General features: G+C 48.5%; 8 protein-coding genes across 8 annotated transcripts; 5 read left to right on the top strand and 3 right to left on the bottom strand.

Moving 5' to 3' along the window:
* Nucleotides 1–810: 810 nt before the first annotated feature.
* N7466_011608 (putative 6-hexanolactone hydrolase) lies at nucleotides 811–1,591 on the bottom strand (the record flags this gene model as incomplete). The annotated part of the gene is made up of 2 exons (XM_057170997.1): nucleotides 811–945; nucleotides 1,016–1,591. 2 exons carry the CDS (start codon nucleotides 1,589–1,591, stop codon nucleotides 811–813), a joined length of 711 nt encoding a protein of 236 aa, XP_057015718.1.
* Nucleotides 1,592–2,463: 872 nt separating this feature from the next.
* pmi1 (mannose-6-phosphate isomerase pmi1) lies at nucleotides 2,464–4,082 on the bottom strand (the record flags this gene model as incomplete). The annotated part of the gene is made up of 4 exons (XM_057170996.1): nucleotides 2,464–3,461; nucleotides 3,528–3,765; nucleotides 3,833–3,969; nucleotides 4,052–4,082. The coding sequence occupies 4 exons, from the start codon at nucleotides 4,080–4,082 to the stop codon at nucleotides 2,464–2,466; spliced, it is 1,404 nt and encodes a 467-aa protein (XP_057015717.1).
* An 824-nt stretch (nucleotides 4,083–4,906) lies between these two features.
* N7466_011606 (SAGA-associated factor 29 family protein) lies at nucleotides 4,907–6,115 on the top strand (the record flags this gene model as incomplete). The annotated part of the gene is made up of 3 exons (XM_057170995.1): nucleotides 4,907–5,081; nucleotides 5,263–5,776; nucleotides 5,830–6,115. 3 exons carry the CDS (start codon nucleotides 4,907–4,909, stop codon nucleotides 6,113–6,115), a joined length of 975 nt encoding a protein of 324 aa, XP_057015716.1.
* A 1,120-nt stretch (nucleotides 6,116–7,235) lies between these two features.
* Nucleotides 7,236–8,507, top strand: N7466_011605 (GTP cyclohydrolase II; the record flags this gene model as incomplete). Its single annotated transcript, XM_057170994.1, has 1 exon — nucleotides 7,236–8,507. The coding sequence occupies one exon, from the start codon at nucleotides 7,236–7,238 to the stop codon at nucleotides 8,505–8,507; it is 1,272 nt and encodes a 423-aa protein (XP_057015715.1).
* Nucleotides 8,508–9,197: 690 nt separating this feature from the next.
* On the top strand, nucleotides 9,198–10,877 carry N7466_011604 (bZIP transcription factor; the record flags this gene model as incomplete). The annotated part of the gene is made up of 1 exon (XM_057170993.1): nucleotides 9,198–10,877. One exon carries the CDS (start codon nucleotides 9,198–9,200, stop codon nucleotides 10,875–10,877), a length of 1,680 nt encoding a protein of 559 aa, XP_057015714.1.
* A 1,196-nt stretch (nucleotides 10,878–12,073) lies between these two features.
* Nucleotides 12,074–13,290, bottom strand: N7466_011603 (NAD(P)-dependent oxidoreductase; the record flags this gene model as incomplete). Its single annotated transcript, XM_057170992.1, has 5 exons — nucleotides 12,074–12,332; nucleotides 12,391–12,528; nucleotides 12,582–12,913; nucleotides 13,022–13,210; nucleotides 13,273–13,290. The coding sequence occupies 5 exons, from the start codon at nucleotides 13,288–13,290 to the stop codon at nucleotides 12,074–12,076; spliced, it is 936 nt and encodes a 311-aa protein (XP_057015713.1).
* A 452-nt stretch (nucleotides 13,291–13,742) lies between these two features.
* On the top strand, nucleotides 13,743–15,678 carry N7466_011602 (uncharacterized protein; the record flags this gene model as incomplete). Its single annotated transcript, XM_057170991.1, has 4 exons — nucleotides 13,743–13,811; nucleotides 13,870–14,141; nucleotides 14,245–15,115; nucleotides 15,184–15,678. The coding sequence occupies 4 exons, from the start codon at nucleotides 13,743–13,745 to the stop codon at nucleotides 15,676–15,678; spliced, it is 1,707 nt and encodes a 568-aa protein (XP_057015712.1).
* Nucleotides 15,679–16,853: 1,175 nt separating this feature from the next.
* On the top strand, nucleotides 16,854–18,378 carry N7466_011601 (actin-related protein 2; the record flags this gene model as incomplete). The annotated part of the gene is made up of 6 exons (XM_057170990.1): nucleotides 16,854–16,872; nucleotides 16,944–16,990; nucleotides 17,054–17,197; nucleotides 17,303–18,094; nucleotides 18,152–18,229; nucleotides 18,292–18,378. 6 exons carry the CDS (start codon nucleotides 16,854–16,856, stop codon nucleotides 18,376–18,378), a joined length of 1,167 nt encoding a protein of 388 aa, XP_057015711.1.
* Between the last annotated feature and the right edge of the window lie 853 nt (nucleotides 18,379–19,231).

Raw genomic sequence — 19,231 nt, 5'->3', positions numbered from 1 at the left:
TTTAAGCCGGGGTGTTGATGTCCTGCTTTGTTTATGAGTTGATACGACCTCTGCTTAGTGCTATGCTGGAAACTTCCGTTTTCACTTTACATTTGTGACTGAATCAGTCGATAGGATTTTGAGATAACATCACTATATTACTTATTACTCCAAAATATTTACAAGTTCCTCAAGTCTTGCTTTAGGTTACGGGAGCCAAAGGGGTTATGGCGACCGAGTAATATACGAACAAGTCTATTCGATCTTGTTCATCCTAAGAGGTGCTGCTCATCACAAGTCTTAGCGTGGACTAGGAAATCACATATTGCTGACGTCTGTGTCTAAGTCTGTGTGAAGCTCAGAGAGGAATGGGCTGACATGATGTGTTGTCATAGGACACGCGAACAAATGACAAGATTGTTTGGAGGGGAGGGGGAAGGTGGAAGATGAAAGGTGAGATGAAAGGAAAGAGATGAAGATGATTGTAAGATCAGACAATCGAGGTATTATCATCAATTGATTATATCTTGCGCGACGAGGCGTATGAACAAGGTACCTACAACTACTTGTAATACTACTAGTACTATGTAGCATCGAGGGCACCAGTGTCTCGAGCCCTACCAGTACCCAGTCTTTGCCTCTGAAGTTGTTGCAATCATACATTTGAGTCGTTGCCAAGATTAATTTCTCCCAGGGAAACGAGTATCATGGATTGGTTGATAATACTCGAAAATGCGGAATCAAGTCTGAATAATTAGCGCTGTCCTGTCCGTTCCCTAGTTTGCTAACTGCGATATACCAGCCATGTACTAGTTCTTTCTAACGTCGGAATCAAAGACGAGCCGCAACCCATCGCCGCAGCTCATTGCCCGTCTGTGTCCCCTCTTTGACACCAGCATCAACATAAAGATGCGCATCATGAGACTCGTCTTCACCAACAATAAAGGTAGTATTGGGGAAGACAGACTACAACCACATTAGTTTCAAAGGAAAGGAAAGAACACACAGCCATGGTGGGGAAGAGGGATCAACATACCTTCACGTTCTTCACAAAAGCCTCAATAGGCGAAAGCAAGACCTCATCGCTACCGGCCAGAATCAAGATTCTCTCCGTCATGGCATCAGCCCACCACTCCACGGGTGCCTTGCTAGGCTCGCTCCAATTATCACTCTCCCCCTTCTTCCCAGCCAAGTACATATCCGACCATTTGTCCAGTGCGGAAACGGTAACAATATCTTTATAAGCGTTCTCAGTCATGGAAGGCCAGTCCGCACTGAAACTCACCCAAGGCGCAAAGCCGAAGACACCCGCCAAAGGAGTCGATAGCTTGAGGGGCTCGATTTCCGGGTGCGGGTGCGAGATGTGCAGCAGGGTAGCCATGGCTAGGTTCCCGCCTGCGGAGTCGCCGCCCATGACTACGTCTGCGGGGGATCGGTTAGTATCCTCAAGAATGTAGCGGAGAGCGCCGACTGCTTGGCGAAGCTGAGTTGGATATGTGCCATAGGGGGTCAGTGTGTAGCGTAAGAAAAAGACAGCGATGTCATGGCCATTTTCATTTAGGGTTTGGATCAGGTCGATCCAGAAGTTGATGTGCGAAGGGAGGGCGGCCATTGCGAAGCCGCCGCCTGTTGCAATGGGGTCATGTAAGCTTTTTTGGGGGCTTTTCTCTTGCTGGTTGAAACTTGATCGGACATGATCTGGTATAGAGAGAGAATCAGGTCTCACCGTGATAATAGACAAGCACATTCTTTGCGTTCTTATTGCCGATCCAGTAGCCGTCTGCGTTGTGAGGCAGAGAAACCTGTTCTGGGACGAGACCCCGTTTTTTCATGGTTGATTCATATGCTTCTGGGGTCGATAAGTCGACATATCTAGATGTAAGATGTCAGTACGCGCATACTTCTTGTTGTCAAAAAACACCTACTGTCTCTGTCGGGAAGAGTGAGGATCATTGCGTACAATGACCCCAATCAAATGATGCTTGAACTTCTTGGGATAGCTGTTTCCACGGAATGGGGCTATGATAGAGGCGTAAAGCGCACTGGCCATGATCAAAAGGTTGGAGAAGGGTAGTTCAGCCCTTTCCCAAAACCCTAACTCAGGGACATCGAGTCTTTTGAATGTGCCAGACATTATCGGTTTGTTTATATGGAACTAAATTATAGACAGCAGTAACAGACTGGACCTTGTAGGACTTTGTAAGAAGGGAAGAAGGAAATTGGGGGCAAGGTCCAAATATAGCGATCCCCGCATTATTTTCAGGCGTTCAACTGGACCCGCCGAGGCTCGGTAGTGGATCCCGAAATACCGATTTGGCCCGCAACTTTCCTGCAACTTTCAAGAATATTCAACAAATCATCATGCATTATTACTACTTTCAATTTCCATTGCATACTATGTAGTGATTTCAGTGGTCTCCCCTATTTGCCTTACAGATTGGCACGGCCAGCAGGAGCTATTGCATATTAGAACATGAGAGGCTATCATTGGTTGGCCGGGTTCTCACCGTCCAGCTCACAGAATGCCTTGTATGTTGTGAAAACATCCTCTTCGCCTTCACCGCTGCCGGAATTCTGAATGATGCACTCTGCGTCAGCGCCAACGAAAAAGACATTACCCTCCTTCACTTCCTCGGTCTTGTGTCCGATGGTGATGGTGCCCTGACCACGAGTACAGATCAAAATGCTAGGACCAACAATAGGATCAAACGTCGCCTTGGCACCCTTGCGGTTCAGATCGGTCTTGACCACACTGAACTCCTCGATCGGGGGATCATACAGGAGCGAGGATGAGGCACTCGAGTACGCCGTCGCATTGAATACAGTGTACGGGTAGTCCACGGGACGGAGCTTCTGCTCCTCGATGGGGGCGTATGAGTAGGTCAACATCTGGGTCAGGGTGTCTACATCCTTGAATTTGGGAGTAAATCCGGCGCGCACGACGTTGTCAGAGGAAGCCATGCACTCGATGATATCACCGGAGACATAGGCGTGGATGTCATCGGCCTTCAAGAACATCGCCTCGCCGGGCTCGAGCTTGATGAAGTTAAGGAAGAAGAACACGAACAGGCCAATATCGTTGGGGAATTGTCCGTTGAGGCGCTGAATGATGGCAGCCAGCTCGGCGGGGTCACTCGGATTTGTCTCAACTTCCTCAGACAAGCTGCCGAAGCTCGCCGGCGAGCTCTCTGCCAATGCAACCAGTGCCTTTGAAGCAGCCTCGATCTTCTCCGAAGATGACTCCATCAGCGAGGTGAACAGGGATCGCAGGGCGTCCTTGTTTCGCTGTACCACAGCCTCGTCTTCTGACTCTTCATTGTCTTTCACGATTTTCTGGAATTCGCTGGTGGCCTGCTCGCCAATCAAGGTGCGAAGTGGCTCGATTGCTTGCAGGAAGTGGATGATCTCGGCGAGGGGGCGGAAGCCGCACAGTCCCTCGAACGGTGTGATGGCAATGGTCATCTCGGGCTTGTGATTGTCATCTGCCAGTCAAAGGAGTTGTGTTAGCATCTCATTAAATCGCCATTTCAGTTCCAAATTTCGCATACCGGGGTAGTTCTTAGGGTCCCGGGCATGGAGTTGCTCTGCCAGCTTCTTGTTGGGGTGGGCCTGGATGCTGAGGGCTTTGCCAATGGAAAGCACCTTGAAGAGGAAAGGAAGTCGACCAGCATAACGCTCGCTGACCTCTGCGGACAGCAGAGCCTGGTTATCTTGGACAAGATCGAGAAGAGTGCGCTGGGTTTCGACATCCTTGGAGGGCAGGGAGGGGTGGGTGCCCATCCACAACTAGAGTGAATATAGTCAATATCCCAACTCCGTTTGGCTTGAATCAATCACAAAATGTCTCACATACCTCTGCATAGGGCTTCTCAGCCTCGATTGAGAAATCCTGGGCCGCTGTTGTGGCCGCATATCGAGCTGCAGCTGAGGTCTCGCCGACCTTGCCTATGACGGAGTTTAGTGCGGGGCATTCAGTGGTATCGATTCGAGCTCACCCCAGTCGTAGCTGTTGACGCCTGCAGGAATTTGTTAGTGGAGATGTTTTATAATAGAAATGGAAGCCTAGACATACCGCATTGTAGCCGAAGTAATGGAATCTGCATCGTGAAGTGTGGTTTTGGTGAGTAGAATGGGGGGCGTCACAGCGATTTTCTATTACGCAGAATCTCCACGCCAAGACTCTCGGTGAGCTGCCACCAAGGGTCCGGGGGGTTTCCCTTTATTAATGAATACAAGGGAGTGGACACAGTCGGGGAAGTTACCCGAATTTATTGCTATTTATGGTAGATTCGTCTTAATATTGACAGTCATGTCGGTTTCCAAGATTTATGGAGGTACTTGAAAGGTACCTCCTAATGTTGTCCGCAAACGTCATAAATGTACACATACTTCCGTTTTTAAAACATTGACCAAAACCAATTTGCGTATTGTCATTCCAATAGGAATGGAGCTCAACATCAAGCTTATAAGTTTACAAAAGACTCAAACAAAGGATTTTGTCTGTAGTAAACCTAGTATGAATGACTAAAACTACTAAGCAGGAGAAGACTTTTTATGTTAGAGCTTCATAGTCAACAGTCGGGGATACCTTGTAAACCTGGAGCATCTCTTTCGCATCCACTATTTTCTCGTGATTTTTTGTTCCTTCATATCTACTAGATATTACTACTTCGCCATGCTTTACACAAAAGACATTATAGGTTTTCGTCTCAAAGCATGCACGGTTGAACACAGTAGTAAAAATGCCAAGAACAGGCGCGCGGTTAACCCGACCGCCTTGCTTATCACCGCGATCGAATCTCTCGGAGCCTCAGCTCTCCGACAAGTCGCTGACCTCCGCTTTTTGCTTCTCCCCATCGTGAATCTATAACATCGGACACGCATTCTGCCCCGCCGTCTGGCACATAATATACAGATATAACTCACCATGTCGCGCAATCGACCTCGGCCTAGAGACAATGGTCTCGGCAACAACGAGGAGATGGAGCTGTGGACCCGCATAAGCCAGGACATTCGCAAGTCCAAAGACAAGTTCGACCAACAAGCGTCACTATCCGTGCAGATTAAGACCCTGGTGGAAAAAATCACCCGTGATGGCAACAGTGAGTTCCAGCATCTTACGCCCTGCATTGCCCTTCACTCTGCTGGCGCGTGAGCACCTCCGCACTGGACGACCCACCGGGTCGACCAACCCCCGCGTTGAGTGACGCGTGCCGCCTCGCGGAATACACCCACCCACCCACTTGTGCAATATAAACTAAAAGTAAGACTTTGAAACCCTAGAACCGACGATGACCGAGCACGACCAGCTTGATATGTGGCTACGCCAGAGTCAGAAACTCAGTGAGGAGGAACGCTCCATCATGATGGATGAGCCGTGTGACGTGATCAAGAACCTAGAGCTCCTTACCGCGCTTCGCAAGGCTTCTGAAGCTGAAGCGCCCCCAAATCGATCGTCTGCCCTCTCTAAATCCCGGAAAAAAAGATCGGAGATGGAGAGCTCGGCGACCGATTCTCCTGGCGCTTCGGGCGTCGAGAAGTCTATTCGCTCCAAGGGCACTGTTCCGCGCAGTGCTAGTGTGTCAAGCACTCAGGCCCGCGATGGTCGCAATGATGGGATTACGGTGAAGATTGAAGAAGGGTCCGAAGGGACCAAGGGGACCGTTGCTGAGCGCAGTGGGCTCCTCGTCGTAGGGTCTCAGGTAGTCTTCAAACACGATAAGAGTAAACAAGGGGTGGAAGGGGAAGGCATACAATGCATCATCAAGAATATCTCTGGTGATGGACACAAAAAACGGTACGTTTCTTCACATGCGCGGGGCACTTGCAAGCTAACGAGTTTGTTTGCAGATGGTATGATGTCCAGGATCCAGAGCCCAATGAGAATGGAGAACAGGGAGCCGTTTACAAGACCACGGCCGCGTCTCTTATCCCTATCCCACAAGTGAGCGGCTCTTTGCCTTCGTTTCCAATGGGTAAGCAGGTCCTTGCCAGATACCCGGATACCACTACCTTCTACCGGGCCGAGGTTATGGGCGCGAAGAAGGATGTGTATCGTTTGAAGTTTGAAGGTGAGGAGGATGACAAGGAGATGGAGGTTGACCGACGCTATGTCTTGGATATTCCGAACAAGTAGTGAGGTTGACCCGGAGATTATTCTACGATAAGATGACGATACCCTTTAGCGAGGCGCAAATTTGGAGTTTGGCAGATGCCCATGGTTAGTATGAGGCAAGCACTTGCCTTGACTTCCATCACAGATATGCAATAAAATCTACTTTTTTATATTGAGATTGGACCTATCAAAGCCCACGTATGCTAGTCTGCTTTTGATTCAATTCGAAGGCATCGATTCACATGTGCAGATCAATCCTGGCATGCCGTTATTGCTGAACTCTCAATGAGGCCTGACATGTAGATGCGGATTTCGGACTCATCTTCTCAAATGCCGGAATCACTGACATCTGGATTGATTGAAGTCCTATCAAAGAACTCCTATCAAGCAAATGAATTCCGTGCTAAATCCGTATCTGCATGTTTTCAATGCACATGTGTTCTCGGAAACAACACAGGGTGGGCAGAGAGGCCCAAGGCCATCTACATCAATAAGAAAAACTTCATTTTTCCAAAGATAAATAGTGCAGCAACATATTGACCATTTATTCGGCTTTCCTATAATCTGCACCGGGACCGCATGTTGTTGTTGTTGTTGGACGAGGACTAGATGATAATGATATTAACTATGCCTCGGAACATTAGTTAACCAGAAGGAACTGTCGGCTGGAAAGATTGTGGTATCATTGCCTTAGAAGTTAAGCACACCAAGTTAATTAGAACCCCGATGCTATTCCAAAATTGCGTTTCTCCTCCAAGCAGGTCAAATTATAAGGGTCGGGACTCGGATGTATAAAATTTAAGGATAAAGCCGAACCAACCGAAGATGGGCTAGGGAAGGAATTCCCTTAAGTAGATGGATTGTGGAGCCAATCGATTGCATTACGCGATGGAAGCTGCTAGAGTAAGCATTGACAGCGATGAGTCAGCCCCCCCCGCCTCACGCCGAGGGCCCCGAGGGACCGAATGATAATTGACGCCATTATCCGCCCGCCTTCGGAGTCTGTGGATGTGATCAAAAAAAAAGGAAAAGAAGAAATCAGTTGTCTGGGGGCTTCACTGTGTTCTACCTCCCTTGGACCCCACCCGAAGCAAATTCATTCAACTCCCATCCGGTCTATTCTTCCCCACCAACCGTCACAATGGCAAATCTACCGGCCCACGCCTCACCCAAACTCGCCCCGCATTTGAACCCCCCTACCAGCCGACCAGATGGCATACTCGACGATGTCAGTGAAGCAAGCAGCACGGAGACTGGCGAGCAAACACCGGCACTACCAGAATCGCTGTTATCTCCTGCATTCACCCCACCCGCAACCCCCGGCGGCACATTAAACCTGGACCTGAACCCGACCAAAATACTTCATCAAACCCAAGCGGCGAACCTCGTACACCCAAGTGAACATGCAAAAGGCCCAAAGCTTCTCCAGCAGCTACCGCAAGTGGAATGTATAGTTCGGGCGCGAATCCCGACAACCAACGGCGCTGAAATGTTCCTGCACCTCTACCTTAATGACTTGGATAATAAAGAGCACTTGGCCATTGTGTTTGGAAACAATATTCGCAGTCGCAGTTTAGATCGTGTACGGCCGGGCGAGACCGAGATGGACCGCATGATCCGCGGCGCATATGTGGGCAAGCTGCACCCGGGCCGAGTGAGCAGTTGGGTCGACGATGAGAAGCCTGAGTCACAATCATCAACGACTCAGAATATTGAGCCCCCCTTGGTGCGCATCCACTCGGAATGCTATACAGGCGAGACTGCGTGGTCGGCTCGGTGCGATTGCGGTGAGCAGTTGGATGAAGCTGCACGACTCATGTCTTTCCCCGTCGAGGACCTAGCGTCCGACGCGCCTCCCGAGGCACAATCGCTGAAGTCACGCTCTGCAGGGGGCGTCATTGTCTATCTACGCCAGGAGGGTCGCGGAATTGGCCTTGGCGAGAAGTTGAAAGCTTATAATCTGCAGGATCTTGGGTCTGATACCGTTGAGGCCAATCTTCTCCTGCGACACCCGGCAGATGCTCGGAGCTACGGCTTGGCAACAGCCATGCTACAAGATCTTGGCTGTGGCGCGGACGTAAACCCGGAGGGCGTTCGTTTGCTCACCAACAACCCTGATAAAGTCCGGGCCATTGAAGGACCCAACCGCGAAGTACTGGTTAAGGAGAGAGTTCCAATGGTTCCCCTGGCATGGCGAACTGGTGGAGAGCGAGGGATCAAGAGTTCAGAGATTGAGGGATACTTGAGGACTAAGGTTCGTCCGTGCATTACCGTCGCAGCTTTAACTCGCGCTAACAAAGCCCTGGTGATAGATCTCAAAAATGGGTCATATGATCCAATAATCAACGCTCCTCAGCCGTCTTCATTGTCTTCTCCTTTATTATTTCCCGACCGTTTTCCCTTTTCTTGCTAGGCGAGTTGGTGGCTTATCCCGTCAATGAGGAATAGTGTAGCATTCTTGTACATGATCGACATGACCTATTCTTTTGGGTTGTTATTTTCTTTCTCCAACATATTCCCTACTGACTTCTTTACCTTGGACATGATTGTTTCTCTTGAATACCGGTATGGCTTAGGGGGATATCGGTATATTTGTCTTTGAAAAATGCTGCATGACTATATAGAGTCTTATCTATTTTTGGATGAATGGAGTTTTCAGGTTTTTTTGATCTTACGAATCTTCAAGTGGAGCATTTTGCCTATCTTATACTCGTTTTGAAATCGTAAACGGAGTAAAATCTCGATGCATGATGCTTTGACTCTCTAGTGCACGTACTAGGGAATCCACTCTGGATGGATCGGGAGCTACAGTTTTGAGAAAAGATAAAAGAAAAAGCAACATTATTCCAGGCCGCTGAAGGAGAAGAACTATTTCAATCATTTCAATAGTTAAAAATTGTTCGACGGGCCTCCCCGCTCTTCCCGAAACCCAAGAAACTCAAGCTCGCTGCCCGTGATGGGATTCTCTCCTTGACCCACTCATTGCCCCAATGCCAATGCCAACTTGCTCTGCGCCACTGACTTGAACGTCCCGTTTTGAGCCCCCAAATTCTTCTCTCCCCCCCTGAATGGCTTTGCCTGTTTTATAACGCGTGTGTCAGGCATGTCAGGCCACGCTCCGCCTGGGTTGAGCGACTATGCAGCGCCGTCGCCACCAATCGAAATAGGTATCGAGGGCCGCGCACAACCCACACTCATCGCAAAGTCAGAAGATTCGCCAGTCCCATCTCGCCCGATGTCGCTAGGTCCGGACACCCCATCTATGGAAGATCTCGACCCTAGTGCGCCCTCGACAACTGCTGGGAGGAAACGCAAGCTGAATAGCGCTTCCGCACGAGGTGTCGCCAATCTTACCCCAGACCAATTGGCTAAAAAGCGTGCGAACGACCGCCAAGCTCAACGAGCCATCCGCGAGCGCACCAAAATAAATATTGAGGCATTGGAACAGCAAGTTCGAGATCTATCTTCACAGAAGCCGTTCCTCGACCTCCAGGCCGCCTTACAACACAATGAGCGAATCAAAACTGAGAACAGAGAGCTTCGACGGGGCCTCAAGGCAGCAATGGACATTATTCAACCTTTGCTTGCAAGACCAGAAGTCCCAGGTATGTCGCAATTGATCTTTCGCTGGAAGACTAGACTTTTAACATCTATAGATTTCCCTCCTTGTTTGGCGCAACCGCGCTCCGCCCCTCTAGCCCATACACCTCTCTTCCCTGAGCCCGACCATCTGACACCAAACCCCAACGCCGCAGTCTCCTCTGAAAAGCCATATGCCGAATCACTCGCAAGCTTAGATACGCCCTCCCCTACACATTCTGCGCCTGCTATGGGAAGCCGTCGCAATAGCAGCAATGGAGTCCTCCAGCCTGCCTCATACCGAGCGGCCTTCTCTCAGAATATTGCCCATGGGCTAGATTTTGGCATGGAAGAGCGACTCGGCTTCAACTTCCTGTTGGATCCTTCACAAAACGTCGTTCCCAAAGTCGACCGTCTCCGGCGCAGCAGCTCAGAGAACCTGCGCACCTCACATCCCACTCCTCCTCCACTTTACTTGCAGCAACCGATGAATTATCCGCCCGAACAAAGTACCGCCGCATTCTCTACACCCATTAAAAATACTGCACCAACCTGCACCTTGGACAGCATCTTGATGGATTTCCTTGATAGTCGACAACGCGAGGCCGCCCAAGGAATCCCCCGACAAAAACTTGCTGGACCACCATATCCAAGCGTCTCCTCGCTACTAAACCCGGAGAAGGGTGTCAACTCCCATCCTGTATCAAAGGTCTTCACCGACATCCTCCGCACATTCCCAGATATTTCCTCTTTACCAGAGCAGGTAGCCGTTCTATTCACCATGTTCCTCCTTATGCGCTGGCAGATCTACCCTACGCAGGAGAACTACGACCGGCTGCCCGAATGGCTCACCCCACGACCTACCCAACTATTCCAACCACATCCCGCATGGATAGACTATCTTCCCTGGCCACGCATGCGTGACCGGATCGCTACATCCCACCAAAACTACCCCTTCGAGAATTGGTTCATCCCATTCACCCGAGGAATGTCCGTGAATTGGCCGTACGAAGCCACAGACTGTCTATTGTCGGCCGGTGACTCGGACGAGCTGCTCATCAACCCTGTTTTTGAGCGACATATGCGCAACCTCAACAATTGGTCTCTTGGCACATTGTTTGCGGAGACTTATCCAGGTTTGGTAGACACTACACGGATAAGACCAGAGTCGAAGCAGGCACATTCCCCTGCCCACTCGATGTAGGCAAAGTCCTCTCGATTCTTCGGCACCTCGGCCAAGCTGGACTTGGTTAAAGTCCCGGATGTTTTGTTATAATTCTCCTCAATTTAAGCGTGGGTTGTGGGTGGTGTTAGCTTTTTTTCGAGAATATTCTCACCTTTCTTTTTTGTTTTCTTTATTTTCTTTTGGCTTGCCATTTTACAAACCTATATATCGACAATTATTTACATTGTCGCTTCGATACATATCACAAACACTTGTTCTTGCTCCTGTTTCTACGTCTCCTTTACATCTTACTTGGCCATGGTTCGGATTAGAAGAGAAATACTCGCTCATGATCGTCATATCTACCTACAACAAAGTCTTTATCGTCTCCATGAATGAACCAACAGTTTGATATTATATGTACAGAATTATTTTCTTCCTCCAAACCTTACGCCCCTCAAATATGGCCTCGGGAGATAGATCAATCGGCATCAGACCCCAAGTCGCAGCTTGATACCAGGTGGCGTCGGGCATTCACCTAGGGCCAAATCTTCCATAACCATTGCAACGATTTTCTCAGCCGTGCGAGATCCGATGTGTTGGTCCCTATTCCCCTATTCATACCAACGTGAAGATTCCCAAGATCAAATCTATTTTCAGGACCTTGGTATGCTTGGTAAATTGTCGTTTCTTTGTTTGTTATCTCCCATGACCCTTTAATGGGGGCCGTAATACTAACTTTGCGTTAGCGTTGCGCGATGCTTGCATTTGGTTTACAGGACGAGAGTTCGGCGTCAGCTTACGCCAGCTCGACAGGATGCATCAGGCTTACGCGACATTTACACTAGCTCGACAGGATCGCCATCATGCACAAATCATGCGCATATCCTAAGTAAAATCAGTTTTACAGGACGAGCGCCAGCTTATGCCAGCTCGACAGGATACATCAGACTTACGCGACATACATACTAGCTCGACAGGATCGCCGTTATGCGTAAATCATGCGCATACTCTAAGTAAAATCAGTTTTACAGTACGAGAGCCAGCTTAACAGCCCTGGAGGGCTTCCAGAACATCATCTGGACTGTACATTCAAATCTTTCTCGGTCAATTTAACATCGACACGTGAACGGAATCCATGTTCCTTTTTTCAGGATATTGAAACGGTTCTTCCAGCCCATATATACACAATACTAGCATTTTCCTTTCTATAGATTATTACCTCCAGCTGTAGGCTATTGCTTTCGGCTCTTCTCATTCCAGAATGCAAGCCCAGCTTTTTGTCGCAGAACACCATACATAGAGCTGCTGTCGAGACATTCACCTCCATAGTTCCGAGCAGCTTCCATGTTGGCACGAGCCAGCTCAAGGCCGGGAAGCTGAACATCTTGTGCCTTTGCCATCGAGATAGCGTGGTTCGCATCTTTGATGGCTAGGGACACACCAAAGCCAGGCCGAGAGTCCAGGGGTGGTGCATAGGCTCCGGTGGTCAATCTGCAAAGCGTCAGAAAAGGGGAGTTATCATTCGCATATCCCAATAGACTGCGCATACCTCTTAGAGTATCCTCCGGCCACAGGACCAAAGGCTTCACCAATCAACTCCTCCATGGGCCCCGTTCCAAGTCCAGTCTTCTCAGCAAAGACCTGGGCCTCGCCGACGGCCTCCATCATGTTAACAGTCACAATGTTACTAGCGCCAAGTTAGTCGTCGAACCCATTTTGTCAACAGCGCAAAGCACATACCCCGCAATCTTCAACAGAGAGGACTTAGTAGCATCCTCACCACACTCAATAACCTTGCGACCCATAACATCCTGAATAAACGGCTTCACAGCATCGGTCGCGCTCTTAGGACCTCCAATCGCAAACACAAGCTTCCCGTCAACAGCAATGGGATTTCCGCCAAACACAGGTGCAGAAACGAATGAGGCTCCGCGTCCCTTCAGCTGCGCAACGGCCGAGCTCACCATGTCGGGGTGAACGGTCGAGCAATCGACAAAGATCTTGTCCTTGAGAGACTCACCAGATTGGGTAGCAGAAGAGATGAGGCTCTGCAGAACAGAGTCATTTGCGACCTGGGATTACATTTTTAGTTAAGCTATGTTCCCGCCAGTAGCGCGTTGTAATGGCTTTGTCTCCTTATCGGTGAATGAAATGAAATTACTAGTCCATTGTCCACATACCATGGTGAAAATGATTCCGCAGCGCGACACAAGCTTCTCGAAGCTTGGTTCGGCGATGGCGCCTAGAGACTGTAGCGGTCCACCGCGCGACATTGTGCGGTTGGTGTAGAGCAGGTTTAGGGACTTTTTGGCGACGACGTGTCGCTGTAGGTTGCTCGCCATGGCGAGGCCCATGGAACCGAGGCCATACTGGTATTTTTGTTAATTATCATTTTTGGTTTTTGTCTTAACTTTGGTGGTTAACTACTTACCCAGCCGATTTGAGTCATTATGTGTGTTCTGAATGTCGGAGCTGACCGTGAGATTGGCTTTGCTGATGTTTATCCCTGTGCGCACACTTTGCGGCTGGGGTTAGGGATCCGTATTATGTTGGCCTGGTTGTCAAACTCTGGAATGCAATCAATTTATCAGATGTTGTGCTGTGTGAGGAGTCCGATAAGTTATAATGTTCGTACCGGTTGAAGAAGCCTATCTGGTGGAGCGCGCTCGGGTCGTTTCCCGAGGGAATCGGAATCGGCCGATAGGAGATTCAATGTTCATGTTCGAGGCTAAAACATTCAATCTTGAACCATTTGAAGTATCTCACAGACAATCTCGGGCCGACAATATTTGTATCAATTGATATATCTTAAAATTCCAGACCATTTTGTCGGTTGTAAACCCGTTGACATCAAAACGCCAAGACATCTGGAGGATCATTCATTGATTACCAACATTGAAGATGTCGTCGGCGTTACAAAAGAACGCACCAGTCCTACCTATAGAGATATGGTCTGAAATTCTCGTTCGGGTAAGTAAAGATCAACATTGAGACAACGATACAGTCGCCTAATTTTATGTTATAAAAGCTTTACTGGACCGACCATTCGGCATTAAAGTCAGCTTCTTTAACCAATCGCAAGCTACGTGACATTGCCGCGCCTATCTTATTCCGAACTTTGCAGATGGAATTATTCCCCTCAAATCGAAAATGGCGTCTGAAGAATGTGGGCATAATTCCATTGAAGCATGTCAGAGTCATTGTGGTGACAGGCATCGGCTGGCAGCGCGGCATTGGAGACTGGGCAGGGGATGGCTTATTGAAAGTGATTGAGTCTGCCACCGGCCTCCAAGAATTCCAGTAAGTTGACCGATGATACCTTTCGCCTCATACTAGCCGCAATGAAAGGGCCAACCTTTTCTAACAAGGACGACCTTGCTTTTTGAAGCTGGCGGCATTTTAGGTACATGCCGGGCTTTGCTCTTTTCAAAATTCACCAGCTTTATCCACATGTTATCGTGCATATCAATAGCATGGATGTTTGTCTGGCACAGCGAAGGCGACCCCGTCATCCCATCGAGCGATCTATTCCTTATCTTGAATGCCTTCGCTCCCTTACCTCGGAGTGGTTTGACTTCGATTCTATATCCAAACCTCCTACTAATGCCAATGCTAGCTATCAAGCTCGCCTGAAGGACATTATATGCGCCAGTCATAATTTGGAGACTTTGAAGCTCATCAAAAGAGGAAACGGCTCGTGGCCCCCTCCAAGGGGAATGATCACATTGCAGGAAGGCGATGTTCTGCCGAAACTGAAGCATCTACACCTTTACCATATGTACCTTGATGAGACACAAAGCCTTTTGTGGGCAAAGTCTCTTCAGTGGGAAACACTCGAATCCTTATCATTGGTAAATGGTGAATGGGTTGATTTAGTTCCTGGTATCGCAAATCGTCTAAAGAGCCTCAAGTCATTTGAGGTTTCCCTCTCCGAATCTTACCCCAAATTGAGGGATTGGGTTCAATTCGATGAAAAGCTAGATCCACCGCCTCTTTACTGGAAGCGAGCAGCACAATTGTGTCTCTTTCTCGAATCCATGCCTCTTCTTGAGAAGTTTGTTGGCTACTATGTTCCGCAATCAATTCTTGACACTCTTTCAAAACTCCATGGCGAGACACTAAAGCATTTACGGTTTCGGAGCACGCCTCGCGGACACTTGGCTCCGAATGAGCGTCCTTGGCCTCCAAGCATCGAAAATCTAGAAACTCTAGCGGACCGGTTTCCCAATCTTCAGTCTCTGGGTCTTGACCTTGACTGGATATATCAAGAATGGGTGCGTATGATCTTGCATTACAATCTTACTGGTCACGTCGCTAATCAAAAGCTAATTATTCTTCATAGCCTTATGAGACTATGACCAATATACGCCAACTCAAACATCTCAAACACCTGGAAATAAATATCCCTAGTGTATTTTCCCGATTTGGCACTCCAAAGCATGACTTCGGTGTCTTTGGTGTGAATAAAATGGATGACAATGCCTGTAAGCGGCTTATACGATTCTTTGAAATGGGCTTAGACTCCGTTGCCCTCTATTCGTTACACATCAAAATCGGAGAATGGGAAGATGCCAAGTGGTCTCCAAAAACTCATTTTCCCAGGAATGAGCCGATGATTATTGGGGAACGCGACTCCTCTGGGGGCATGCACTTTCATCGCATATACCCACCCAACCGAGAGAGCAAAATGATTGATCCATATATGATAATGGTCCCCTATTCCCGAGATCTTTATCAAAGCCTCTTAGAGATTCATGGCTATGATCGCCCAGGCTCCATGGACAGTGGCAATTCCACTCGCGTGAGTTCCGACTCGATGTGGGGAACCTTATTATAAGAGCAAGAGCAAGCTGTTTCTCATGCAATATTTTTCAAGTATTCACATAGGACTACATGTACCATCAAAACTAGGAATTTTTTCCATTTGACTTTTTTCATGCCTTGCCCAATGGATATCTTAGGCTACATACACATGTGCATATCAGTACATACATGCCAACATTTGAAAAGCACTTGATTGTAATTGATATAATTAAGGTAAGTGAACCTGATGTATATTAGTGTTTGTTGACGGGCTGTATGTTGACGGGCACTACTATTCTTCATCATCAGTTTCTGGATCACTCCATCCACGTAAAATACTTGTTTTCCATCAAGGAAAATTATCGAGCGCTGACTAGGACCTTTCAAATTACTAATATTCAAATTTTATTGCCATTACTAGACTGGTAACTATACTTATGTCAATCATCTTGTTTGAATAATACATGTATTCAAACGTTTCAGGCTGATTGAAAACAATTTACATCAATCAATAGGCAGTTGCAGCGACCACTAGGGAGAGGCAAGCGGTCTGGACTAGGGCTAAGGCCTATGAATATTCTAGTTAGATGAGCTGGTAAACTATTGATCCATACTATTATTCAAAAGCTTCACTCAAGTGCTTTTAATATTTCCATCCATAAGCCACACATGTGTATGCCCCTTTTGAATATTTGCAGGAAGACAATAAACATTAAACCAGCACTTTCAAAATGTGTAGGACCATTTTACTATATATCGTTGTCAAGTGTCACATGCGGGCTGTTGACCTTCAATGTTTTACCAGTCTTTGAGCTTCGATCAAACTCTGGAGTTACCTAAGTAGTAGCTTCTTGTTATCCCCTTCCATCAATCTTGCTATGTTCTTTTGGCAACAAGAAATTCGCTTTTATCCTGTATCCTTAGTAGAACTGCTTATTTCAAGTCAAATACATATAGTGGCTGAAGCAATTACAGTACCGTAACAGGGGCGGCTGATACCCACAAATAATGGTGTGTTTGCGGGGAGAACTGACGTATGGTAACGTCACGTAAATAACGATGATGATGATGGCGCAGCAGCCAACTTCAATGTGTACCTCCTCCTCACCATCCACTCATCCTCCCCACCTCCACACCTCCAATTCCCCTCTCCTGGGATCTCCGTGCATAGATTTCACCCCAACTCTGAAATCTTCATCTCCTTTCATCATGGCGGATCTGCCCATTGGTATGTGCGCTCCCTCCTCAGGCGACCGTGTTGTCCCCCCTCCCCGGCTCCACCTAGCTAACTGCCCGCAGTCCTCGATGGAGGAACGGGTTTCCTCAAGGTCGGCTATGCCGGTCAGGTATGTCAGATGATACTCTCATGCAACCATTGGGTCTTCCACTGACCCAAATCCGCGCGCCAGAATTTCCCAGAGCACCAGTTCCCATCGATAGTGGGGCGGCCTATCTTGCGAACGGAGGAGCAGGCTGGCGACATCGTCGTGAAGGATATCATGTGCGGAGAGGAAGCTGCCGCCGCTCGGTCGATGCTTCAGATCAGCTACCCGGTACGTCGCAGTTGTACGAGGCTCCGGCCCTCGCCGTTTCCTACCCCGCCCCTCTCCGCAGAAGGCAGCAATGTAAGGCCTATCTTTGTTAATCAGTCTGTTTAGATGGAAAATGGTATTGTCAAGAACTGGGATGATATGCAACATCTCTGGAACCACACCTTTTACGATAAGCTGCAAATCGACCCTACAGGCCGCAAGATTCTCCTCACCGAGCCCCCGATGAACCCGCTTAAGAACCGCGAAAAGATGGCCGAGGTTATGCTGGAGGGATACAACTTCGGAGGTGTCTACGTGGCTATTCAGGCGGTGCTGGCACTGTACGCCCAAGGCCTGAGCAGCGGTGTAGTTGTGGACTCCGGTGACGGTGTGACCCACATCATCCCCGTGTACGAGTCGACCGTGCTGAACCACCACATCCGCCGGTTGGATGTTGCTGGTCGCGATGTCACTCGCAACCTGATTGCCCTTCTCTTGCGCCGTGGTTACGCGCTGAACCGTACCGCCGATTTCGAGACCGTTCGCCAGATTAAGGAGAAGCTGTGCTACGTTTCCTACGATCTTGAGCTGGACAAAAAGCTATCGGAGGATACCACCGTCTTGGTCGAGTCTTACACCCTTCCCGATGGCCGTGTGATCCGCGTTGGTAGCGAGCGATTTGAGGCGGCCGAGTGCCTCTTCCAGCCTCACTTGGTCGACGTGGATCAGCCCGGTATGGCCGAGCTGCTCTTCAACACAATTCAAGGCACCGACGTCGATGTCCGATCCAGCTTATACAAGGCCGTCGTGCTTAGCGGTGGTAGCAGCATGTACCCCGGCTTGCCTTCTCGATTGGAGAAGGAGCTGAAGCAGCTCTGGCTGACTCGCGTTCTGGGCGGAGACCCAGAGCGTCTGAACGTACGTATACGGGAAAACATAGCAATTGGAAGAATTCGAAATCTAACTATTTTACAGAAATTCAAGGTCCGCATTGAAGACCCCCCACGACGGAGACATATGGTGTTCCTGGGTGGTGCTGTGCTCGCCAACTTGGTAAGCTTCCTATCTCCTTTTCTTACTACATTATTTCATATCAGGCTAACAAAAGATCCCAGATCGCCGACAAGGACGACATGTGGGTATCCAAGCAGGAGTGGGAGGAACAGGGTTCACGTGCCCTGGCAAAACTCGGCCCGCGATAAGCGATGTATTAAGGCGGTTGTTTACCTTGATCTTTATTTCCCCGTTTTCTTTTGCTTCGCACTCCCGCATGATCTGCAAGCCGTGTTTTGTCTCCTTTTCTTTTCCTTCATCTCCGACTATTCCTCCTGTCAATATCCTTCCCATCAATCTTGTTTCCGCTTCTCACTGCCTCCTCTATATTGTGCCTAGACTGGTCTGGTGCGGGTGGATCTGGGGCTGTTGACCGAAAAGAGAGAAATCTTGGAATATTACCTTCACAATCCTCGCAATCAGCCCAACATGGACCTGGGCAGTAGGCACTATGTATGCTATCATATACCCCGTATCCTACATCGCCGCCGTAGTCTAGTGTTTTGGTGATGCAGGGAGATCACAAAGATATCTCTCTACGGTTACTGGAGGCAAATCAGTTCTGAGGTCTTGAAGCCCAAACTATGCCTATTGGTTACCAGTGCCCTCTTATTCTACTTTCCTTGCAGAGCTTTTTACGAGAAAGACATAAATAGTAGTGAGCAGAGATAAAGATTCTCACAGGATGCTCTGATTGGGACGAAAGTGATTTGATGAGGCCAAATAGATCCTTTCTGAGCCACGCACATTCATCCAGAGCGTTCAGAACCACGGTTGTTCTGCTGTAATCGTTGATTCAGTAAATCATTCGTTGCTTGCAGGTTGAGATGTCTCGATGGGTCTACCTGTCCTGAATCTGGGTAAAAGTATTTTGAACGTCTTTGCGAATAAGACATTGAAGTTACCAAATTTTCGGGGAAGACATCAATTAGTCTGGTGTCAGGATGAACGACTGCTGTGCTTTAACAGCCTTGAACAACCTCAAGAAGCTCGGGTTGGCGA

This window comes from Penicillium verhagenii (genome assembly GCF_028828195.1).
Source record: "Penicillium verhagenii strain IBT 33310 chromosome Unknown utg000013l_segment0_segment0, whole genome shotgun sequence".
Lineage (NCBI taxonomy): Eukaryota > Fungi > Ascomycota > Eurotiomycetes > Eurotiales > Aspergillaceae > Penicillium > Penicillium verhagenii.
The sequence above is the reverse complement of the archived record's forward strand: the minus strand, read 5'-3'. Positions and strand labels throughout refer to the sequence as shown.